Source organism: Eulemur rufifrons, chromosome 7, assembly GCF_041146395.1.
Source record: "Eulemur rufifrons isolate Redbay chromosome 7, OSU_ERuf_1, whole genome shotgun sequence".
In the NCBI taxonomy this organism is placed as follows: domain Eukaryota; kingdom Metazoa; phylum Chordata; class Mammalia; order Primates; family Lemuridae; genus Eulemur; species Eulemur rufifrons.
The window spans coordinates 129197694-129224005 of NC_090989.1; the positions used below are offsets into that span (position 1 = coordinate 129197694).

At 36.2% G+C, this 26312-nt stretch overlaps 1 protein-coding gene across 3 annotated transcripts; it reads right to left on the bottom strand.

Annotated features, from left to right (window-relative positions):
* Positions 1–1382: 1382 nt before the first annotated feature.
* On the bottom strand, positions 1383–20785 carry SGO1 (shugoshin 1). Of its 3 annotated transcripts, none has more exons than XM_069473291.1 (8): positions 20644–20785; positions 20368–20561; positions 15976–16052; positions 14227–14285; positions 12925–12975; positions 9636–9822; positions 9325–9419; positions 1383–1450 (listed from the first exon to the last, which is right to left on the bottom strand). In XM_069473291.1, exons 1-8 carry the CDS (start codon positions 20783–20785, stop codon positions 1383–1385), a joined length of 873 nt encoding a protein of 290 aa, XP_069329392.1. The 3 variants fall into 3 exon arrangements, with proteins under 3 accessions (XP_069329392.1, XP_069329391.1, XP_069329393.1); XM_069473290.1 differs by having other exon boundaries at positions 12136–12975; XM_069473292.1 differs by lacking the exon at positions 12925–12975.
* Between the last annotated feature and the right edge of the window lie 5527 nt (positions 20786–26312).

The following is a 26312-nucleotide window of genomic DNA, read 5'->3' on the forward strand; positions in this document are numbered from 1 at the left end:
TGATCAAAGTAGCAATTACATTTTCATGGGGAGGGCAGACGTTAAACAGTAATTTTTATGAGTGTCAGTGCTACGATGGATGGTAGGTCTTGCAGTGGTGGGACCAAAGGTGGCTTCAATAAAAATATAAATTAAATAAAAATACTTTTTAAGCAAATATAGCTTTAAGATAAGTTTCCGGCCGGGCGCGGTGGCTCACGCCTGTAATCCTAGCACTCTGGGAGGCCGAGGTGGGCGGATCGTTTGAGCTCAGGAGTTCGAGACCAGCCTGAGCAAGAGCGAGACCCACCTCTAAAAATAGAAAGAAATTATATGGACAGCTAAAAATATATATAGAAAAAATTAGCCGGGCATGGTGGTGCATGCCTGTAGTCCCAGCTACTCGGGAGGCTGAGACAGGAGGATTGTTTGAGCCCAGGAGTTTGAGGTTGCTGTGAGCTAGGCTGACGCCACGGCACTCACTCTAGCCTGGGCAACAGAGTGAGACTCTGTCTCAAAAAAAAAAAAAAGATAAGTTTCCTAGGCCCATCCCACCCCTACCCCCATTATCTTCCTCATTCAAAAAATCATCCTAGGGCCCTGTCTATAGGGAAATTCTGGAGCTTCTGCTAGTATGGTACTATGAGACTATAAAAAGGAAGGTAAAATCTGGTAAGCAAGAGCTCGGAGAAAGCTTCTCAGAGGAAGTGAATTTTAAGCTGTGGTGCTGAAAGATGAATAGGCATGACTAAGGCAAAATTTAGAAGAAGGCAGGGAGAGATGATACAGGCTGAGAACTTCAAAGAACTGAGAGAATCTAACATGACAGGAGTTGTAGGAAGTAAAGAGAAGTGTCGTGTGAGATGGTGCAAGGCCTTAATAGGTCATATGAAGAGTAATGGATTTTATCTTGAAAGAAATAGGAAATTGGCTGTTAAGCATACTCCCATCTTGTGATTTTAAAAAATCATCTTGGCATTAGGATTGGAGACTTTTGGTTATACTTGTCCCCCCAAAATACCTGGAAGTGCTAGGTGAAATGCACTTAAGGACATAGCAAATACATTTAAGGACATAGCTGGGCTTACAAAGAAGAAAAGGTAATCTCCAAGTGACATAATCAATAGGAAACTAAAAATGAGGGGTCAATACGTGTACTGGTTCTTTGGTCACCCTGAGAAAGTTGTTACCTCTGATTAAAGGGCTTAGGTTTTAATGTGTATGTGGGTTGAGTGAAACAGATTGTTAACATCTCCCCACCCCCCACAGTAAAGCTATAAAAGGTTTGTACACATTAGTGAAAGTATGAACTAAAAATGTTTTCTAAGGATTTGAAGCCCTTGGACTTGACTTCCAGCAGGTTTGGGCTTCAAATTTACATTTCCTACATGCTCTAAAAATCTCTAAACAAATCCCCAAACATAGCATAAAATAAAAATTGCTTCTTGGGTAGATGATACCTCTAGGGCTCCTGGTAAAAGCAACACAGAAGCAGTCTGCAGGGATGTTTCCACAACCCAGGCCACAGATTTTTCTCTCAGAAGGAAAAAAGTTCTATGAACGATGAGCTTACATTAAAAAATTAGGAAACAAGTGAGCAAATAATTCATCATAAGCAAAAGTGAGAAGATACAACAAATATCAGAATTAGACACCTAATGTGAGAAAACACTTCAATGTCCTAAAAGAAAATAGGTGCTTATAACTGCTAAAAATGGAGAACGAAACATTAAGTGACAAGTTAAATAGGCTGTGATATAACCAAGGATAGAATGAGTGAACTAGAATACAGAACTGATGAAATGATACATAAACAATATAACTAAAGAGATGAAAAGTATGAAAAATGGGTTAAGAGACACAGGACAGGTTGTAAACAATGTGCATTCCATTAGGGCACGATAGTTATTTTGCTCACCGAGGCATCCCAAAGTGGCTAGAAAAATGCTTAGCACAGTTGGTGCTAATTATTAGTTAAATCAGAGTCCACCAATTATTACATTACATGAGGAGAGAATGGGGGAAAGGCAATATTCAATAAGCCAAGAACTTTTCACAACTGATAAAAGGCATGAATAATGATAATCACAGTGAATCCCAAGAAGGATAAATGGCTGACTTCTACTTCTGCCTATGAAGGCATAACTACTATGGGACTTGTTCACTCACAATCAGTAACAGGATGAAATATATCAATCAACTGTTTTCAGAAACTGGGCGATAGGTAGTATAGTACTTTGCTCCTAGAGAGAAGGAAAATAAGCAGTGAGCCCTAAGTTCATGCCGTATTTCTTCCCAAGGCAGGTTCAGAATTGTGGCACAAGGAGTGGGAATTCAGAGTCCACCGAGTTGAGGAGACAGAGATTGAATTTTGGAGACAAAGAAGAAGCAAGAATTTGCTATCAGAGTACTAGATAGGAAGGAGTTATACAGAGAAAAAGCTCCAGAATTCTGCTTAATGGTCTGGACTGCTTAACAATTAAATCTTGATTAAATACTTACCTGCACATGTGTAGCATGAAACTTCATGAAGCTAGGGAAAGAACTGCAGGGTAAAGAATATATAGAGAGCTGTAAGCCAAACAACTCTCAGAGCTCATACAGTATTGGGAATCATTCAAGCACCCAGCAGTCAGAATGGACAGCCCTTGTTGAATACATAGGACATTCAGTGGAGACCCTAGCTAGATGCTTCACATCTTAGTACTGGGGGTAAGTGAGCACTAGAGTAAAAGCCCTTCTAGACCTGGCCCAAAAAACTTAAAAGCAAACCTAAAAAGAATCAAGCTAATCTCCAACAAACTTAATTGTCTGACAAAACAAAGTTAAAAACTCTTTAAAGGAATACAAGAAAACCTAGTTTATAAAAATGTACAATTCCAGGCAAGGTGGTGCATTCCTGTAGTCCCAGCTACTCGGGAGGCTGAGGAAGGAGTTTTGCTTTTGCCCAGGAGTTTGAGACCAGCCTGGGCAACATTGCGAGACTTCCATCTCTTAAACAAACAAACAAACAAACAAACAAAGTTGCCAGGAGTGGTGGTTCACACCTATAATCTCAGCACTTTGGGAGGCCGAGGTGGGAAGATTGCCTCAGCCCAGGAGTTTGAGAACAGCCAGGGCCACTAGAACCAAATGGAATTTCTAGAGTTGAAAAAAAAATCATGATAGGAAAAATTCACTGGATGGGATTAATAGAAGGTTTGAAAAGCAGAAGAAAATGAAGTAAACTTGAAGACATAGTAACAGAAACTATCAGAAATGAAGCACAGAGAGAAAAAGATGAAAAATCACAAGAGATATTAGAAAATATTTTGAACTAAATGACAACATATGAAAATTTGTGGGATGCAGCTAACATAGTGCTTAACAGAAAACATATAGCATTTATATACATTAAAATAAGAAGATGTCTTCAAAATACTTTAAGAAGCTAGAAAAGGGCAAATTACACCCAAAGTAGAAAGAATATGAAAGAATATAAATCATTGAAATAAGGAATGAACAAAAAAGATAAATCACTAAAACTATTATAAAAACTGGTTCTTTGAAAAATTCTTAAACTTCTATCTACACTCTTCAAGAAATAAGAGACAGATGGGTGCAGTGGCTCACACCTGTAATCCCAGCAATTTGGGAGGCTGAGGTGGGAGGATCGCTTGAAGCCAGGCATTTGAGACCAGCCTGGGCAACACAGCAAAACCCTGTTTCTACAAAAAATTAAAACAAAATAAAATTAACCCAGCATGGTGGCATGTGCCTGTAGTTCCAGTTAGTTGGTAGACTGAAGCAGGAAGATTGCTTGAGTCCAGGAATTTGAGGTTGCAGTGAGTTATGATGATACCATTGCACTCTAGCCTGGGCAACAAAGCAAGACAAGACACTGTCTCAAAAAAAAAAAAAAAAAAAAAAAAAGAAAGAAAGACAGACAGACAAAAGAAAAAGGAGAAAGCATAAATTACCAGTATCAGGAAAGAAAGAGAGGACAACTACAGCTATTCCATGCAAGACAAAAAGTACAAGGGAATATTATAAACAACATTATATCAAAGAATTTGATAACTTAGATGAACAAATTCCATGTATGACACAAATTAGCAAAACTGACTAAATAAGAAATAAAAAACCTAAACATCTCCACATCAATTAAAGAAATAAATTCATAATTAAAAACTTTTCTACAAAGAAAACTCCTGGCACAGATGTTTTCATTGGTCTGTCAAACATTTGAGGAAGAAATATCAATCCTACACAAAATCTTTCAGAAAACAGAGGCAGTGGAAAGACTTGTGAACTCATTTTATGAGGCCCGTAATACTACCCTGATAACCAAAGCTGGAAAAAAAATTTGTAGGAAAATTAAAGGCCAATAACTCTCACAAAAAATAGATGTGAAAATCTTTAACAAAATATTAACAAATAAAATTCAGCAATATACAAAAAGGATAATATATCATGACCAAGGGGTTTATTCCATAATTCAAAGTTGGTTTAACATTGGAAATCCATTAATTTAACTCACCATATCAATAAAGGAGAAAAAAAAAAGGATCATCTCAAGAGACACAGATAAAGCATTTGACAAAATTCAACACCCATTCATGACTTTAAAAAAAGAAAAAGAAAAGGAAACAAAACCTCCTAGCAAAGAATAAAAGGAAACTTCCTCAATCTGATAAAGGTTATCAATGAACACCATACAGCCAACATCACAGGATAATAATATCAACAAACCAAATGCTTCCTCCCATGGTTGAGAACAAGGCAAAGATATCTGCTCTTACCACTTGTTTCCAACATTATAAGGGAGGTTCAAGTCAGTGTAATAAAGCAAGAAAAAGCAGACAAATCAGAAAGACAAGTAAATTGTCTTTTTGTGTAGACTATAAGATAATGTGCATTAAAAAAAATCCTAAGCGAACTACAAAAAAGGTACCAGAACTAGTGAGGTAATACAGCAAGGTCTATATATGAAAATCAACTATATTTCTATAAGCAGCAAAAAAAAATGAATTTAAAAAATACATTCACAATTAAGAACATGAAAAGCTTAGGGATAAGTTAACAAAATATGAACAGATATTAGACTGACAAAACTTCTCAACAAAGTCAAGACCATAAGAAAATTAAATGCTGGAAGAAATAATTGTTATATTTTAAAGAGTGAGGTCAAAATTAAATTTGATTTTAGAAAAACACAGAATCCCTTGTCAAAACAATATAAAGAAAGAAAAAGCAGAGTAGATAGAAAGCAAAAAATATTTGATAGAAATAAAATTATGGCAGTCACCACAATACATGTATATTTATGATTTCTCCCTGCAAAGAAAAATTTAACAGATTCAAGAATTAGAGAAACTGCTAGACTTATAATCCTTAAAAAACTACGACAAATTTTCCCGCAGAAGTACAGAAGGATAAGATAGGTTTAGTGGCAAAGTCTACCAAAACATCAATAGGTATAATTTGTTTCCATAGAGCAAAAAGAGAAACGATTGTGAACTAATTTTATGAGGCTAGTATAGCTTTGATACCAAAAATACAAGGTGTATACGGGAAATGATACAGGCAAATTTTATTTATGATCATATATATAAAAAATTCTAAATAAAATATTAGCAAATTCTACCTGTGTATTAAAAAAATTATGACTTAGAAGAAAACACAGGAAAAAGTATCAAGACATTGGATTTGGCAATGATTTCTTAGATATGACATCAATAACATAGGCAAAAGAAACATATATAAATTGGAGTCAATCAAAATTCAGACCCTTTGTGTATCAAATGACACTATCAACAGAGTAAAAGGCAACCCAGAGAATGAGAGAGAATATTTGGAAATCACAAATCCAGTATATATAAAGAATTAAGGCCCACCAAGAAAAAAACACACAACCCACTTAAAAAATGGTCATTGGACTTGAATAGACATTTCTTCAAAAAAGATGGACAAACCCAAATGTCCTTTGATGGATAAAGAAAATGTATATACATACAATGATATATTATTCAGCCTTAAAAAGGAATAAAATTTGGATACATGATATGACCTGTATGAACCTTGGAGATATTATGCTAAGTGAAATAAACCAGACACAAAAAGACAAATATCGTATGATTCCATTTCTATGAGGTACCTGGAATAGTCAAATTCATAGAGATAGAAAGTAGAATAATGATTACCAGGGACTGGGGGACAGTGTTTCAGTTTAGGATGATGAAAGTTCTGGAAATGGATAGTGGTAAGGCTTGCACAACAATGTTGAATATACTTAATGCTACTGAAATCAAAAGGATAAATTTTATATTTACTCCCCTCACAACCCGGCACTCCCAAATTGTGACTATACAGTACCCTGTATAAAGCTAGACAAATAAACCAATGGAAAGAAGCTTGGAATATGACAAAGAGGGAAAGAGTCACCAGTGGGGAAAGGAGTGATTAATCAGTGAATTGTGCTGGGACAACTGGTTAACCTCATGGGAAAAAATAAAATTAGATCCCTAGTCCTCCATATAAATGCCATATGGTTTAAACCTTAAAATGAAAAGCAAAACTGTATAAATTTTAGACAAAACCTTAAGGAAAAGAGTGGTAGAGCACACTAATATTTAAAACTCCTAAATATCAAAAGGCATTATAAACAAGGTTAAGAAAAGGGCACAAGTTGAGGAAAGATATTTATAAACCATATAAATAAAAAATAGTATATAGAATATATAAAAAACTTATACTTTTATAAAGAAAAAGACATTCTAGAAGAAAAGTAGTCAAAAGACATAATGATTCATAGAGGAAGAAATGAGAATGACCAATAAAAACCCAAATTCTCACAAGTAATTGAATTAGACAATCTCATAGTAATTAAAACAAAGAGAGGAACCATTTCACACTCATTGGCTTGGCCAATTTTAATGTCTAATAACACCAAGTGAGGAACTATGTGTGGTGATACTAGAAATTTTAAATTGCTGTTAGGAAAGTGATATACTCCTTGTAACAGAAGAATTGGTGCAACCACTGTAGAGAGCAACTTACAAACCCATAGTAAAAGTCAGAGTTCAACGTACTCTGCAACTGAGCAATTCTACTTCTTGGTGTCAACTCCATAGAAACTTAAGCCTATGTGTACAAGGATGCAGAATATTCAATGCGGTACTAATTTATAAATAATAAAAAAGTGGAAACAAGCTGTCTCCCAAAAGAAAAACTGATTAAGTTTGGTTTATTTACATAATAAAAAATACTGTACAATGAAAATAATCCATATCTGCTAACGTGGATAAATCTCAAAAACAATGTCAAGTTAAAAGTCAGTTATAAAAGGGTATGTACAATGTGATAACATTCATATAAGATGTTAAGATACAAAACAATACTTAGTCTACAAATAAGCAATACTAAACAGTCTATGGATACAAACAATACTTAACAGTCTACAGCAAGAATATAGAAACACTAAAAGTACAAAAACTTTAACATTGATATTAGTTAGGATAACGGTTGACTCTGGAGATGAAGGGAAGATGAGGATCAAAGCTAGATCAGAAAATATCAGAACAGAATGATCTTTAAAGCAAAAGTAGAGGAAGTCAATGGGCTAGAGCAGGAGTTGGCAAACATTTTTGGTAAAGGGCCAGAAATTGATTATTTTAGGTTTTGCAGGCCAAGAGAGAAAATCAAGTATATTATTTAGGTTCATTATTGGGGTTCGATGTTAGTGCTTTATATCATCAAAATTGATTCCAAGTGTTTGATTTTTTCCAACTATTTAAAAATGCAAAAAGCATTCTTAGCTTACAGACCATCCAAAAATAGTTAGTGTGCTGGATTTGGCCGATAGGTTATAGTCCAATTGAACTTTCTGCAGTGATGGAAATGTTCTACATTTCCCCAGTTGACCAATATGGTAACCACTAGTCACATGTGTCTACTGAACAACTGAAATGTAGCTAGTGGGATGGAGAAATTGAATTTTTAATTGCATGTAGTCTTAGTCACTGTAGAGTTTCCATGAATTTACAGAATAGGTATAAGGGGAATGGCAAAGAAACAAACTGAAAAAGTGAAACTATGGTAGGAGAGTAGGATGTATGAATCAATGATTTAGAGATAGAAAAATTTCGGGTGATGAAAAGGATTTTGGGTGTGACTGATAGAGAACATAGAAAGACATAGAGATACAGTCAAGAAAATCTGAGATCAGAATTGGAAGAGTCACTCAATAAAATCAGAATTTGTTGATCACAAATTGGGAGACTGCACAATGAAAAGCTGGAAGAGAGGTGTTAGGTTGAGTATGATGGGGAAGATGAGAGTTTCATGGCAATCACTATAGAGAAGGGGAGGGGAGAGGAAATGTCCAAGGATAAAATAGTGAAGGCTAGAAAGTAAGACAAGCAGACAGATATTCTATATTTGATATTTAAAGAACAGAAGGAAAATATAACTGCTGTCTTATGTGAAGTTTATTGCTCTTTAAAAATGGATAATCTACAGTGTTTTAAAATTTAAAGAGGTATATACAAGTATAGATGTCAAACTTTCTAAACTGAACTAATTCCCTCTCACTGTTGGATCAAAAATACAGAAAAGTCCTTAGTATTCACACATTTAACATTTGAGATTTTTAACTAAATAAGGAGCTATCCTGAAAGACCATGACATTTGTGATTTTATTGAGGCAGCACTTTGAACAACATACACTTAGAGCTTGGAGTTCAGAACTAGTCACTTACCTAGTCCTTGAGCCTAAAAATCATTAATTTCTCCAATCATGATCCCATATACATTTCATCTATTAAAAAAAATTAAATACACAGTTGTATAAGGGATTCACAAACAACTTAGGGTATACCCTACTGTGAATGTCAAGGATTTATTTCACTCAAATACTATATAAAGAGTTTCAAATGATCCTTAGCCTGTCTTAGAAAATCATTCACTCTAGTATCCCCCACTTAAGGGAAAAATAAAGATGCCAAAACTTACAAGTAAATATCTTAATTTGAATAATCATTATTAATTTCTAAAATGTTGGTATAATATACATTTTGACTAAAATTGAGGAGTTTTGGCAACATAAGAAATCTAAACAATTATAGTGTTTAAGTCCAATTATTTATATTCAAAAGAAAAAATAAATTTATTAAAGCTTTAAGATAAAACATCACATTTGAAGTATAGTCTTGAAGAAACGTTTTAGGGTCCTATCAAGAGAATGTTCTATGGCAATAGTTCGACCCACTTGTGTACTATCTTACATATTCTCTTGGAGCAATAGAAAAGGGCATGGTATGAATTTAAACAGTATCCAACAAAAGCTTCATCGTATTTGTTTCCTACTTTTTTTAGAATGACGTCTGGAATCCTTTTTTTGTTTAAAAATAGGAGAATCCAAGAAACATAAATCTGTAAAAGGGTCCCCTCTTCTCAGTTTCCTATAAGGATAAAAAGAGATCTTAGGCATAATTGTAAGCACCCCAATATTAACTTATTCTTTGGTATAAAGTTATGGCAAAATATGACAATTTTAATTTTTTTACTTCAGGTTATTAAATTTTTATGTTTCAAATATAACTCATTCTTAAAGCTCTATAACCTTATTCCCCCAACATGCATCATTAAAACTGTGTTCTCACAAATCAAATACTTACGAAGCAAGTGTGGGCTCCTTATAGTTCACGCTGACTGTGCACCTACGCTTAGGCAGAGACACTGCTGGGCTTTCTTTACTCTTTTTTGGAGAAAGAGAAAATCTCCTGATTTTAACTACAGGATAGAGGCCATTGGTGATATCCTTCAGGCTAAAATGAGGTGACTGGTGAGTTTCAGGTGGTGCACCTACAAAAACAACTTTTACTGAATATGGCTCCAAAACAAGACAAAATCACAGGAACTAAATTATGCTCAATTATATATCTTAAATGTATACAAATCCAACATTTTATAATATAGATTTTTTTTAACCTTTCTGTTTTTTTCTCTTCCTCTCAAACCAAACAATGTTGAAATAATTAACTACAGTAGATATGAACAACTGAGAGAACACTTTACTAAAACTTAAAATTCTTCTAGGATAGCTTGGGGATAAAAAGTTAGTTTAAGCTAACTATTGAATTTCATTTTAGTCATACCCTGCTATTTAGAACCATCATGGCCTCTTTATCTCGTTCAATACCAAGTTTATCATTAAGTAGCTTCCTATAGTTTTTTTTTTTTTGTTTTGTTTTTAAGAGACAGTCTCACACTACTGCCCAGGCTGGAGTACAGTGGCTCAATCATAGTTCGCTGCAATCTCAAACTCCTGGGCTCAAGCGATCTTCCTGCCCCAGCCTCTCAAGTAGTTGGGACTACAGGTGGGTGCCACCATGCCTGGCTAATTTTTAACTTTTTTGTAGAGACAAGGTCTCACTATGCTGCCCAGGCTAGTCTCTAACTCCTGGACTCAAGTGACCCTCCCACCTCAGCCTCCCAAAGTGCTGGGATTACAGACTCAAGACACCATAGCCAACCCCCTCTAGTCTTATAAACCCTCTTAAACTCCTACTAGTAAATAAATGAGAATCATCTAAATCATAGCCTCTGTGTAAACCAGAAGAAAAGGGGTTCCCTCTAGTAAAGCTAGTATGTTAAAAAGTTACCTAGTGTTTTTCCTGTCAGAAACAACCAAGTTATTCTACTTTGGAGGAACATCCGTATTGGGAAGCAGGTGCCCAGAACACAGTAAGGATACTGCAAGACAAATAGTCCCTTCAAATAGCTTCAAAAAGCAAATTGTATCCCCCCAAAACCTAAACTGTAACTGTGAAATGATTTTATATGAAGCAGGCATATGCTCTAGTGTCATCTGGGTTTAAAACAGCATTTTTTGTTGCCACATAAATGTATTGTATGATATTAATTATTCCAACTTTCAGCTTGAGAAATATATATAAGCAACAGTATCAGATCAGTTGCTGTATTCCAGAATAATGCTTCTCAAACTTTAATGGGTAACTAATCCACAGAGGAACTTGTTAAAGAGATGCAGATCCTGACTCAAAGGTATGGGGCACGGCCTGAGATTCTGCATTTCTAAGTTTCCAGGTGATGCTGATGCTGGTTGTCTGGGGAACAAACTCAGAGTAATACTACTTTAGAGTGTATTTTTTTTTTCTTGTAAAAATTTATTATGGACATTTTCAAATGTACATAAAGATGGTGACAACAGTATAATGAACTCTGAGTTACCCAGCTTCAATAACTATCAACATCTTGCCAATCTTGTTTGATTTATTCTACCATCATTACAGCGTATTTTTTAAAAAGATATTTGCATGCTACCACCACCTAACTGGTGAAGTTGGAAAGTTCCCTTCAATTTTTTAGGCTTTAGTTTCCTTATAAACAAAATAAGCACGATAACACACACCTGTACTTCATAGAACTGTTCTGAGGCTCAAATAAAACAACAGCATTTTGAGAGTGATACAACCTGACCATATACATTAGTTTTACCATACTAACTAAAATTCCACGGTGAAAATCTTTGTGGGCAGCTGTAGGCTGTATTACCAACATTTGCACCAAGCCTACTTTTGATCTCATAAAAGCAAGACTTTCTGAGCCACAGTTTTTAGATGTCCTATAAATGTTTTACAAAAGAAAACTTAGCCCATCAATTGAGGAAAACATTTTTTGGTCTCATTAGGCTACCTTCACCAACTAGAAAATTATTTTAAATCATAATTTCTGTCAAATTAAATATAAAGTAAAGCCATTAAAATGACAAGTCAATGGATCAAGTTTGATTTCATTTTCAAGGGGACATTTCAGGTGAGTGTATAAAGGATATATTAATTCAACCTAACTCCACAAAAAAGTCCCCCTTGGGGGAATGTCATTTACTGAAAACAAAAATACTGTCTCCACAACAAGTAATGTTTGTTGTTAAAGAGGATTTAAATTAGCATGAAGTAGGTCAGAGCAACACAACTGTGATTTCCACCCCCAGTCTCCCACTATTTAATCACACCGTAACTTCCCCCAAAGAGGGACAGATGGTAAGTTTATAACCTCCCTCAGAGAAACAGATGGTGAGTATAGTATATAAGCATCACGAGTGATCATTTATCATAAACATTAAAAATGCAGGCAAACAAGTAGATCACTTACTGGTAGGAGCTTTTGTTGGCTTAGAATCCTCGGTCTCTTTTTCATCTGTATATTTTAGTGCTCTTTTAGATCGAGGCCTGGTGACTGGTCTCTTATCTGAATCGCCAGTGAGATTTTGAATATTCTTGCAACGAGGCAAATAGAGGTCATCAGAATCATCTCCTGAGCTACTTGATTCACAGGTGCTACTTGATTCACAGGTGCTTACTTCAGACTTGTTGTTTTCTTCTCTATCAGAATCATTGCTCATTTGTTTTCGGAAAGGAGTGAGATGAACACCCTCTTCCAAATTAAAATTGTAAGCATCACCGGAACTGACAGATTCATCCAACTTTTTTTGGGAAATATTAGTAGTTCTTTTATTTTCACATTTGTTCTCTTTATGTTTTGATATAGATTTTGATTTTCTCCTTCTGTTAGCTTTTCTCTTCTCTTCTCTTTTTCTTCTTTGTGCAGCTCTATGCTTATTTTTAGTTTGTTCAGATTTAGATTCTAAAATGACTTCTTTTGTTTTAGTAAACCTTCCTGGGTGAATCACCATTGGTGGTAAGTTAATGTGGTCCTTGTTCCATTGACAAACATTTTGTTCTACATTCTCAGGTATGTGCATGTTTATTAGTGGGTCTACAAATCCAATTTTTTCCAATTCAAAAGACTGCTCTGCCAAATGATTGGTTTCAAAATCATCCAAGGTATCAAACTGACATGGACTGTTACAATGTTTCTTTAAACTGCCACGACGGAGAGATACAGTTCTAGGTAAGACATTATCAGTAGACTTAGCTTCACCTGAATCAGAATCAAATCCGAGTGTGTCTTGAGGAATAATGGATACTTGCTCTGAGAATTTTAAAAATAAATGAGAAAAAGTCTTAACTTTGTGGAAATTTGAATTTCAAGAATTTTGGAATTCAAAGTTAAAAATGGAATGACAGAAAAGGCATTTACTATCATTTGCTATAGTTTTCCTACATTTACAGTAAGTAAATAAAAATCTAGGGAATTTAATATTACCATCTATTTATTTGTCAGTGATCAACTGATGGCTTATATCTGACCTGTGAAAGAATCTTATGCAGGTTGAGTATCCCTAATTTGAATATCCAAAATCTAAAATGCTTCAAAATCTGAAACTATGTGAGTGTAGACACGATGCTTCAAGCAAATGATCATTGGAGCATTTTGAATTTCAGATTTTTTGATTAGGGATGCTGAAACTGGTATACAGCAAATACTCTAAAATTTGAAAAAACCTGCAACACTTCTAGTTCCAAGCATTTCGGATAAGGGATACTCAACCTGTATGATCTTCAAAAATATCCTAACATGGGGTTTTATGTGTTCTTGGCTTAAAGAAAAATGAATAGTCTGTATCTATCATTGAGTACAGATTTAGAGGAGCAGAACCTCAGATTCCAAAGTGGGACAAATACAATGAGAAAGTGGAAGCTAAGTTGTTCTTTGAAAAATGAGTTAGATTTGATAATTGGAAAAGCCTTTCAGGTAAGAAATATAATCTGTGTTTTTAGGAAAAGTGAGGATATTTGTCTGGTTTTGCTTATTCAAATGCTATCCTTTCTTCAAAGCTTAGTTCAAGTAGAGGGGATTGATATTTGAGGATACTGACATATCAATTTAATAGTAAGAAGGGCATGGCTTTGGAGTTCAGCTTTGAGTTTAAACCGTAGCTGTTATCATCTGGGCTATTTCATGTGAGATGCTTCACGTCTTTGAGTCTATATAAAATGAGACTGACTGTACTTATATTCCTAGGTCATTGTGAGGGTTACGTTATGTGAGATAATGTATGTAAAATGCCTAACACAGAGCTTGACACACAGTAGGGCTCAGTAAACTGCTGCCATAGTCACAGCCAAAGTTTTTGATTAAAGATTTGGCATAATGAATGGATGTATTTTAAAACGCTATTATTCTGTGTAAAAATAAACAGATTTGCTTTGAGCAGAATACCAGATGAGCAGATTTAAAAAAATTTTTTAAAAAAAGGAATTAGAGAAATGTAATTATATTACCTGTTCTCAAGATCTTATCTTACCCTTAGTAATATTTTTACATTTTCACTTGAATTACCTTCTATTTGAAATGATTCTCTTTGTCTTGGAAGGTCAGTGTCTTCAAGAGGAACTCGCCTTAGAAAATACCAATGAAAAATGGAAATTTATTTATTATGTAATAAAAACAAATTTAACATTTTCCTAAATTATAGGTTTTTTTCTTTCCTTTAGTATCATTTCATAATTCTATTCCAAATCAATACATCTATTCTGTATCAAAGGAAACCAAAAAACACTTATGTTGATTACATGGAGGTTGATTTGTTATGACTGACATTCAACTCCCACTGGAAGAACTAACATATCAAGTTGGATATGTTTTCCACTTGAAAACATGCCACAATCCAATTCATTTAACTGAAGAAGTAGCTAATCAGAATTGACTTAAAAAAATATTTTTTAAAAATACAGTTTGATTACTTAACTCTTCAGGAGGCTGTTTTATCATTAGCACAGCTGTGCTTTGTTGGTAATACATGCCTTTGGTGCTTAACACTACTGAACTCTTCTGAAATTGTTTAACATTGTTCATTTTCTTTAAAAATCTTGCTCTTCTTTGGTTTAAGAAATAAGAAACTTTATGTTCTAATACTATTACTGGCTGTTTCATTTTAACAATTTTATTCCTTATTCTCCATAGAGTTTTCCACTCTAGACATAAAAACATTTAACAACAGATTTAGGTAATAGATATAGAGCTATTGTAACTACTTTAGAAATCTTGTAAAAAAAAATCAATTACCTCCTCTTACTTTTTACCCATGACATAAAAATTTTGTCATATCTCAAAGTTCAAAAGTTTAGAAACTACTAATGATTAAAAGTAATCTATGGAGATAGAAATCATATTAGCAGTTACTTCTGTAAGGAGAGAGTGATAGACTTGAAAGGGACACAGGGAACTGTCTATGGCAATTGATCTCACATAAGGGCAATTATGCTCCCCAGGGGATATCTAGCAATATATGAACTCATTTTTGGGTCTCATGACTCAGGGAGAGGGATGTTACTGGCATTTAGTGGGCAGAGGTAAAGGATACTACTAAACATGCCACAATGCATAGACAGCCTTCTACAAGAAAGAATTATCTGGTCCACGATGTCATTAGTACCAATACTGAGAAACCCTGGGCTAGATTGATGGCAATGCTCTCTGTCTTAATTGAAGTTTTGTTCCACAGATATATACATTAGTCAAGCTCATCAAACTGTGTAATTAAGATCTGTGCATTTTACATCTGTGTATGTAATTAAATCTCTATAATTCATAAGCAAACAAATAAAGTACACTTGAGCCAAGAGAAGGGGAAGAAGGTATATAGGGTCTAATTGGAAAAATAAATTGGATCAGCAAGACAGTGTGACAGCTGTTTTGAATATGTTGTTTTATTACATGTATTTTCTAAACCAGACTATTTGTAGGATTGGTAAAATATTGTCATTTCAATAACCGATCCTTCCTAGAATAAAAAAATGATACAGAGAAAAATATGACTGAAGGGAATAGTTTAAAAATTCTACCAAGGCTTCTTATTCTTAGACATCAAAAAAGTATTAATAGTTACATCTAAGAAAAAGAAACCTTTACATTGGCTATATATAATAGAATTTTAACACATCAAATTTTCTTAAAGATATTCTCAGTTGAGAGAATATCAGACCCCAAATCCAAGAGTTGATACGATGGAAATTTCCTTTTATAAATGGACTACAGAATTAAATCGTTCTTGGTATTAATAATCACAATAAGGAATTTGATACTAACGGTAAATTCTTCATACATAAATCCCTGGAGTTGTCATCACTATTGGAGTCCATTCCAGAGGGACATATTTCCTGGTTCTGTTAATGTATTAAAACAAAACATTGTTGTAACCGAAGTAGTCATAACAAAACATTCATTTATTCAACAATATACACTTATTGACAGTCTACTATGGTGCCATGCACTGTTCTAGGAACTGGAACTATAATAGCTAAAAAACAGATTAAATCCTATCCCCTTAAAGCTTACATTCTAGTGCAGGGGAAAAAAGAAGAACAAAGATAGATAATAATTTGTAGACTCAAAGGAAACAGTCATTGAAAGAACAGGAGGAAAAGGAAGCAGTGGAAATAACAAATATAAAAGTCATGCTATAGGAAAAACCTTGCTGTGTTTAGGAAAGAAAGACTGTATGGCTGGAACATAGTCACTGAGAACAGTAGACGATGCATTTGCAGAGGCCAGATAATGTAGGGCCTTGAAAGCCATGAGCTTGGATTTTAGTTTGTGATGGGAAGTTAGTTAATATTAAGAAGGGAAATAAAATGATTAAAGTTTTAAAAGGACCAGTCTGGCCACTATGTGACGCATGGATTGAAAGTGGCCAGGAGTAGAAGGAATCATCATAGTAAATCAAGTACAACATGTTATCAGCGAGGACTAGAGTCATGGCTATGGAAATGAAGCCCAGTGGAAGGCCTTGAGATAACAAATCATGCTCAGGGATGGAACAGGGATGGAGGTGAGGACAATGAGGGAGAAGGAAGCCTCTTATGGTTTTGGCCTAAGCAAATGGGTAGGCTACTTTACTGAGATGAGTAAGACAGAGGGAGCCAGAAGTACATATTATCTTTGGCAGGGGGAAAAAAAGAATTGTGCTTTTTATAAAGTATGTCTGAGATGTTTTATAAACATTTAAGTGGAGATATCAAGTAGTAGCTGTATGTGTGTGTATCTGTGTTTAGTTCTTATACTATAAATTTGGAAGTCACCAGCAGAAAGATAGTATATAAAGCTATGGGAGAGGATGAGTGTAGGACAACTGGCATTTAAATATAGAGTAAAGAAGCAGCCAGCCAAAATGATTGACATAGAAAGATCAGAAAGGTAGGAAGAAAACTAGGGGAGCGTGATATCAAGAAAGCTAAGAGAAGGCTGGGTGCTGTGGCTCACGCCTGTAATCCTAGCACTCTGGGAGGCTGAGGTGGGAGGATTGCTTGAGCTCAGGAGTTCCAAGAAAGCTAAGAGAGAAGGTATTTCAAGTAAAGAGTAATCTCTGTATTGTATGTTACTGAAAGGTTAAGAAGAAAGAGAAGTGACCATTGAATTTGGTAACATGGAGGTTTTGGTGACCTTGACACACAGCAACAATAGAATGATAGGTATAGAAGCCAGATTAAGAGTGGTTTCAAAAGCTAAAGAAGTAAAGATGGTGAATGCACTGTTCTCTTTGGAAAAGTTCGGCTGTGAAGGGAAGCAGAGAAATAAGATAGAGAGATATGAGACCAGGAGAGGTTTCATTTTTCTTTTTGTCTTAAAGTGAGACATACTAAAGCACATTTGTACGACAACTAGAATGATCCAGTAGAGAGGGAGACACGTGGAGTGAGCACACTTCCAGGAGCAAAGTCCTATAGGAGGTGAGAAGAGGTAATCTGATGCATAAGGGGAACCTGGCCTTTAATAGGAGCAGGGACACTTCTGCCACTGTGACAAGAGGGAAGATGAAGAACACAAGTATAGACAGAGGCAGATTTGTAGATTTGTGTTAGGAAGATGAGAATTCTAGTTCAATTCCTAAGAAGCCATTCTAATTTAGTTCAATTGTTTTTTGAAATTTGATGCACATATATGTTGATGCTGTAATGAACAAACTAAAACTCTTCATCAGAAACAAAAAAACCAGAAATTTAATTCTGTTAAAACCTTTAAATTTGATATCCACATAGCTAATGTTCTGAAACTAATGTAATTATTGAAGATAAATAAAAGAGAAAAGAATATTTAACTATATAGCAATATAACTTGAAAACAAATCACTAAAAAGATCTATTATAAAATTTAGGCCGGGCGCGGTGGCTCACGCCTGTAATCCTAGCACTCTGGGAGGCCGAGGCGGGTGGATTGCTCAAGGTCAGGAGTTCGAGACCAGCCTGAGCGAGACCCCGTCTCTACTAAAAATAGAAAGAAATTATATGGACAACTAAAAATCTATATAGAAAAAATTAGCCGGGCATAGTGGCGCATGCCTGTAGTCCCAGCTACTTGGGAGGCTGAGGCAGTAGGATCGCTTAAGCCCAGGAGTCTGAGGTTGCTGTGAGCTAAGCTGACGCCACGGCACTCACTCTAGCCTGGGCAACAAAGTGAGACTCTGTCTCAACAACAAAAAAAAAAAAAAAAAAAAAAAAATTTAGGGAATGAAAGGCTATTATAGAAATTACTCACAAGCTAAGTTAACTACTGGTAGGCAAGAAAACATTCTTATAAATAAAGCATTTTAAGCTTCTCCATCACTGCTAAGTGGACTTGATAAACATTGAAGCACAAGTATAGAATGATAGTTGAGAACGAGTGACACACACAATAAGCATATGGCAGAAAATAAACCTTGATGTTTTAAATGCTAACACATTTGTCTAGCAACTAACAATGTTTTAATAAATACTCAAAAATCATTGATAAATGTTAAAGGGCCTGTGGTAATAGATGTTTTTCCCACTGCTTTTGTGATTATCTCATTGAGTATTCATTTTATATTATTTGTGTGCCATTTCAGCAAAAACTTTGGAAAGGGAGGAGGAAGATCCAAATGTCTTTGGAGAGTTTTTTTCTCCTAGTAGTTGACTGAACAAGGCAAAGAAAAAATTTGGAAAGATTACATTCTGAAAAAAAATTAAAATAATCTAATCCTCACATGAAGGTGAAGAAATCATATCTAATCTTTACAGAGGCAATTCTCATCTACACTGTCTACATACATATTGCCTATGTGTGTACCTATGTATATGTATATACTGCACATGTATTTACATCACACATAGAAAAAATAAGGAATCACTTTAGTTATAGGGAAGTAAGAACTCTTTCACTGACATCTGTTAATGGAGAGGTAACTTTAATTCCTTTCTCAAGTATCCCCCAATTCTTGGTCTTCTTCTGGCCTCCTGGCCTAACTGCCAAAGCAACTGTCTTCACCAGCATAGCAAACAGCCACTGAGAAGAAAGTAAACTGTTCTGTCAACACCTGACACTCACCACTGATTTTCTTTTCCTCTGCCCCATGTGATTTCCCTGGCAGTGGCTTCTGGGAAAAGGGAAGGAGGAACTGGCTCATCTTTGCTCTTCTCAGTTTTTTTTTTTTTTTTTTTTTTTGAGACAGAGTCTTGCTCTGTTGCCCGGGCTACAATGCCATGGCGTCAGCCTAGCTCACAGCAACCTCAAACTCCTGGGCTTAAGCAATCCTCCTGCCTCAGCCTCCTGAGTAGCTGGGACTATAGGCATGCGCCACTATGCCTGGCTAATTTTTTCTATACATATTTTTAGTTGTCAAGCTAATTTCTTTCTATTCTTAGTAGAGACGAGGTTTCACTCTTGCTCAGGCTGGTCTCGAACTCCTGACCTTGAGCGATCCACTAGCCTCGGCCTCCCAGAGTATTAGGATTACAGGCATCAGCCACCGCACTTGGCCTTGCTCTTCTCGGTATTAACGTACAATGAGACACAAAGAATATCCTAAAGCAAACTTTCTCCATGTCTGTAATATTTTGGCTGGCAGGACCATTTTTGACCCCTTTCTTTAGAACCTTAGACACAAACAGAATCAGATTAAAAATTTGGTCAGCACACTATTCAGGATATTTCTTGTCTGGGAGATAATGTATAGTCTTCCTTATTTAGCCAACAAATAGGTAAAAAAGATTCTCCAAAAAGCACTTAAACACTCCCCATTCCTCAAATAAAGGTAGTTCTTATAAAACCCCACCGGATATAGCAAAACTACAAAGAAAACCCAAGATAGCACTGATTAAAACTTTTGGATTAGTCTACTTCAACTACCACCTTTAGCTTAGTTGTATTGTCTTTGACTGACTCAGCCGAACATTCAAATGGACTGGCAGTGTATAAAAGGCTAAACTATTTCTTCTATACCTTATCTTGCAACCTGCTTTCAGAACCAAGTTAGGCAGGCACAAACCTTAATCAGCTACATGCTTGAAGCTTTCTTAATTAGCCACACGCAATAGCTGTACTAGACCACTGAAGAAGGATGTTTTAATCAATTCACTAATAACAGAGCTATCAGTAATTAATTTAAATAATATAATTGATCTAAACAACTTACTCATGGATTAACTTTTTCTTTAAGAAATTCAGCCTTTGTAATAAAAATACCTGAGCAGCTTCTTTTTGTTGTGAAGTAAATTTTTCTTTCAATGCGTATAGCTGACATGCAAGGTAGTAGCATTCTTTTCTCAGCTGTAGGATAATATCTTGGGCTTCTCTCACTTTGGATTTTTCATTTTCCAAAGCTAAAACTAACATTCTGTTGTTGTCTTGGTAATTTTTCAGCAGTGTAGAAGTATTGGCTAAAAGAAGATAAAAAAAGTTTATCAGTTATTAAATGTAAACTTAAAAGTGATGTAAAAGGAAAACATAAAAATATCTTACTGATTATTTGGCATGGTGCAGCTATAAAAGACTTGCGTTTGCCAATCTCTGCCAAGTTTTTATTCCTTTTCTCTTTCATTCGCTTCTTTATGTCTTCAAGACTATCTTGAAAGGACTTTTTAAGGCACCTTTCCTTGGCCATCTTATGCCTAAGAATTTAAAACAACAAAAAATATTTAATTTTTCTCAGAGACAATATTATCAAAATATAAAACTTAAGAATGAAAATAAAGGTTGTTATAAAGAATGGATTAAATAGACTTAACTGTAAAATTAGCTCAAAGTAGATAAGTTAGCTGACCTGATAATAATTTAAACTTTGCAGCTTTAAAATCTCATTACTATTTTTGGCATAATCTTATCCTCCTCAGGCACTTTATAGGGAAGTTTTATTGAATATGGATTTTTAACCCCAAAATTCCATAATATTCCATGTATTCATTCTTTAACAAATACTCATTGGAGCCTATATGCTAGGCAATATGGGAAGTGCTTATTATTTTGATGCCATTATTATTTATGATTCTTACAAAAAATGTTTATGACCAACTTTAGTGCTTAAACTTTCAGCATTAGTTCAGCGGCAATCATATATCTGTTCTTTGTTTTCCAGCTCTTCTCTAATTATTAATTTATCAGAATAGCTCATTCAATTACTCTTCCACACTCTTTTAACCCAGTAACACTTAAGATATGCACACACTCTCAAGAAAGTCAAGGTGTTCCATAGAGGTTTAAACTATGTAGCACTACATACAATTTTAATAGGCTACCATAACAATTATAGAGCTGGAATGCATAAGAACTAGGGCAGAGGAACCTGTTAGTATTCTCAAAGTTATTGCTAAAATTCAGGGCTGTAAATTATGAATATAGCAAATAAGACATTAAATAAAAATTGTTCCATATACAGTTTGAGGTTGTAGTGAGCTATGATGATGTCACTATGGTCTAGTTCGGGCAACCAAAAAGGACTGTGTCTCAAAAATAAAAAAAGTAGTAAAACATACAATGACAGAGGAATATGCTATTGAGTATATTAATACATAAGTACACTTAATCTTTCAGTGCTGACAATCAGATACGCTTCACCATGCTACTAAACATGTCAAACTACTCTTTGTGAATATCTTTTACCCTAGAGAGCACTTCGCATATCTTAACGTTACAAAAAAAAAAAAATTGTTTCCTATGATAATCTATGTATACAATTTTCACCATAAAGGGTATTTTTATCTCTAAGTAAGTAAAATATTTTCCTAAACCTAACATTTTCGTGAGTATTTTCTCCAGGTTTTATGTTCCTTTTTGCAGAGTCTTGGGTCTTAAGTATAATGTAGATCCCATTTAAGTATTTCCTTTCTACCAACATATATACAATATATACTGGGAAGTACCCAGTAGAACAAGGGCAACTATTTTTTAAAGCACTAATGGCACGTGCGTTGTATAAAATAACCTACCACAATGAAGTTTTGAAATTAGAACTGAAGATGTTTGAGAGCCATACAGATTAAGTAAATGATCTAGTTTACTTAAGGTATTTTAAAAGAAAAGCCTTATCTAAAAAGCTTTCATTATCACATTGAATAAAGTTAATATCACAAAAGAAATTTGTCATAAGTTTTATTTCCTCTCTAGGGCGATGGTGTTAAAAGGGGGTGTGTAGAGAGAACGAACGAAAGCTGAGACAGGCCAAGCAAGGGTGCTGGATGACCGTCTCAATGGTTACAGTATTTGTGCATGGGCTCTGGATTCAAAAGAACTAAAATATTTGATCTCCACCCATAATTCTCCATTTAGTCCTGCTGCGGAGGCAGCCAGGTAGCGCAGTAGTCAGTTCCGGCCTCTGCAGGGTAACTGATGAAGTGAAAGGCCCGGTAGGAGGTTCACCACCCCGTTTAACAACAGGAAACCGGAACATCGGAAAGCACAGATCGAGTGGTTCAGCAGCATAAAGCACTCGGTCAGTTTGACTCCACAGCCGGAGCTACTGGCCATCGAATTTACAACGATACTGAGAACCTGAGGGAAGCCAAAGAGAGGGGTCACTACGCCTTTGTTCCACCCCTGAAAAATCGAAAGCCGAGAGGGGGTTGCCGGAAGTGGGCCTGGCCACCCTCTTCCCTCAGGCGCGTCCCAAACGATACCTTGGCCACTACTTCTGCAGCAGCTACCGTCCTCCTCTTCACATTCCAAGGCTCAGCTAGGGTCTCCCGCTGCGCGCGAGCCCGCGATCCAGGCCCTCCAGCTCTGTGGCACCGTCTCCCGTAGTCCGCAACTACGGCGACAACATTCGAAATGTTCCGCCACGCACACCCATTGGCTAGCTGGCGGGCCGTCACGTGACGCGACGGCGCAGCCACGGCCACAGACTCAGGCAGAGTCCCTCCGCGGCAGGCGCCGTCACGTGACGCGCTAAGGCTGGACGTGCACATCCGGGCATCTACCAGGTTCCCTGCTCCTCCGCCGGGGGCGGAACCAGTGGTTCTGCCCCTCAGAACCCGCTAGACCGGGACTTTCCTGCTGAGTCGCAGGACTTTTATGGGTGGAGTGACTCCCAGATCTTTAAGACGGGGTATGTTACCTCGTTCAAAGCTTCCTTTTTCTTTAGTCTGACAGCTTCCCATCTCCCAGGTTGTGCTCAAGGGCTCCCTCTTGTGAGAAAAATCTGGCTTGGTTGCCGGCTCAAGCAGTTAGCCAGCTTGCTACATAGAGATAGTTTTTAGGGAAATTGAAACCAAAACAGGCAACACACTTTGGATTAAAGAGGTATTATTAGAGAAACTGCAGATATCTGAAAATTTCAGTTCCATGTTCTTTCTCTTGGCTCGGCTACCTCTGGCTGTTGAACTCTTCCCAGGAAATGGCACTAACATCCATCCAGTTATAGACCCAGAATCCTGGGCAGTCGTCGTTATTGATTCTTCATCTTTCCTTAATCTTTCCCCATCCAGTCACTCGCACAGTCCTGCCAACTCTACCTTCTAAGTGTTTCTCAGACCCACCCACATTTCCTCCCAGTCCAGCCTCATACCTAATCTCATTCCCTGGACTGCACCAGTACCCACTCTAGCCACAGACTCCACGGCCTTTGGTCTTCATTTTCAGAATAGTATGTTTACAAGGCAAATATGAACAAATAAGAAACTCTTCAATGGCTCTCCATTGCATTTAAGGCAAAGTTCAAACTCCTTAATATGTTTGATTCTTAAAAAGTCCCATGGTTCCTGGTTCCACCTCTTGTGAATTTTCTCTTTTCCTTGAAATTCCTCTTGCCACCTTTGCCCATGTTTCTGTCTGTCAAGAACAGTCTTTCTTTCCTTTCGCTTGGCCTGACTTACTTATTCGTGCTGACCGTCTCGTTGTAGAGCTGAATTCTTCCAGGAAGCCTTATTTGTCTCCAAAGCCCCGTAGTAATCTATTTTACCCTTAGTGACCCTCACTTTCCCATTGGTATTACTTGTGACACTAACTTGTCGTTCATTGCCTGTTTTAGTTGCATAAGGACTAGAACTGTATCTGCCTTAACTGTTCACAGTTAAATTGTGAGCATCTCTTTAGCAATTCAAAGTAGTCAAATAAAGGGACAATAAGGGAATGAATAAAGGAAAACTAATCAGTTGCTTCGAATTTAGGCATTACTTATAAAGATTTTTTTTAAAAAAGATAACATTTACATCCTCATTCTAGTCTAGGGGTCTCCTGGCATGAGTGGAAGAAGCTGGAACATCCTTCTCCAGCCAACAATTCTCTTATTCTCCAAGTTCACCAGACCATCTCCATTAGTCTTCAGTTTACCACCACTGGGCAGTGTGGCTTATCTGTGCAGAAGCATTGAGAAGAAATGAGCAGACAGGTTGGTGGTTGTTTGAGGCCAGAGGGTAAGAAGTGGAAAGTGAGAGCAGAGACCAGAGCCAGCTTCATAGGCATGTGTTGACCTGTGCTCAAAAGGGCTCATGCTTCGTTGAAATACTCTGCTACCATTTTAAAATTCTTAATAATTTTATCTTTGAGCTTGGCTAGTCATTATGAATCTCACTGAACTTTCATGAATTGTGGGCCCACTGGAGTTCTGTGCTTATGTTCCGTATCAACACCTCTGCAACTGGGTATTCTGGGCAACTGGCAGCCCCTGAGAAGCCATGCTTTCCATTTGAACCAGAACTTGGTTTGAACACAGAAAGGTAATGAACAACTGAGGAGCCTTATTATATTTTCTAACCACTTATACTAAAAATAATGACCTAGAAGGAAAAGGAAAGATAGGACAACCCATAATTCCTTTTCTTTTTAGTGCTTCTCTACTTATTGGTAAACTGAAGTTTTTCTCTTGTGTTTTGAATGAGGAGCATCATATTTTTGTTTTGCATTGGCCCACACAGATTATGTAGCTGGCCCTGATCATGGGTTGGAAGGTCTTACTTTTGGAGGGGTGCCTTGTCGCTTCCCATCTTAACAATGGTCAGACTTCAGATTGGGTCTTTATTATAGAGACTTGAAGAATAGAAATGCATGAATTTGGGGGCTTTGACCCACCATTGAGGGAAAATACCATGAGTCCAAGCATGTGTCACTTCTGTACAATTTGATAATAAGGAACTATATTCCTGTTGGAATTAACAGATCTTTGAAAATATTGTGGAAACTACAACTGTTTTTCCAAGGAAAAGTGTACATATTTCTTTTTAAACAAAAATTTGCATATTTCAGAGAGTTTATTGAGGATCCTGAGGCTGAGGATTATGAAACTCAAGATTACATATCAAATGTAGTACCTCAGAATTGCATTAAGAATTGGTAGTACCCAATGCTGGGAAAGGAGAAATAACTTCAGATATTGGAAAACAATAATCAGGTTTTCTTTTCTAGCATAATAAACATTCCTGGGTCCTCCAGCCATTTTTCCCGTGACATATTAAGGTTATGTATCCTTGTTGCTCTACTTAGGAATCAGCTTATATAAATGCCTTTTGACATGGCATCCAAAATGAAGCATAATACATAAGGTGTGGTCTGATCAGGGAAGAGGAATTGGATTGTTAACTCCCTTTTCTGGGTACTACATATCTATCAAGATAGCTACTGACTAAGATGGGGTTTGGCTACAAGTAGCAGAAGATTCCTAAATAATATTGGCTTAAATAGGACACACTTTTATTTCTCTTTCAAGGGAAGTTTAGGGCAGATGCAATCTAGGATTGAGTTGGCTTTGCTTAGTAGTAAGGGACCCAGGTTCTTTCAAACTCATTGGTTTGCAGTCTCTAGGATGTGTCCCTCATCCTTATGGTCTATGGTGGTTTCTGAGTATCATGTAGCAGGATAAAGAAAAGAGATAAAGAAAAAAGAGTCATAGGGAACTTGCCAGTGGTCTCTTAGGGGTGTTAACACCTCTGCCTACACCCATTGGCCAGAGCTTAATTGCATGGCCGTACAGAACTGCAAGAGATTCTGGGAAATGTGGTATTTATTCTGGATGGCAATATGTTAAGCTAAAAATTATTTTGCTATGGAAGAATGTGATATTGAGGGATTAAGAGTAGCAAAAATGGCTTTGGAGATTGTTTTGTAGCCCACACTGTATTCTCCCATTGAGATTATATCATCTAGAATTTCTAAGAAGTAATCACAACTATGGCAGCTACCATTTAATAAACACTGTGTGTCAG

Excerpts from the sequence above, each read along its gene's own strand:
- SGO1 (XM_069473290.1), bottom strand. The coding sequence starts at position 20,785 with ATGGCCAAGGAAAGGTGCCTTAAAAAGTCCTTTCAAGATAGTCTTGAA. Across the intron at positions 14,286-15,975 it reads TTATGTATGAAGAATTTACC|GCGAGTTCCTCTTGAAGACA; the intron begins GTTAGTATCAAA and ends GTATTTTCTAAG. Across the intron at positions 9,420-9,635 it reads AAGGAGCCCACACTTGCTTC|GAAACTGAGAAGAGGGGACC; the intron begins GTAAGTATTTGA and ends TTATCCTTATAG.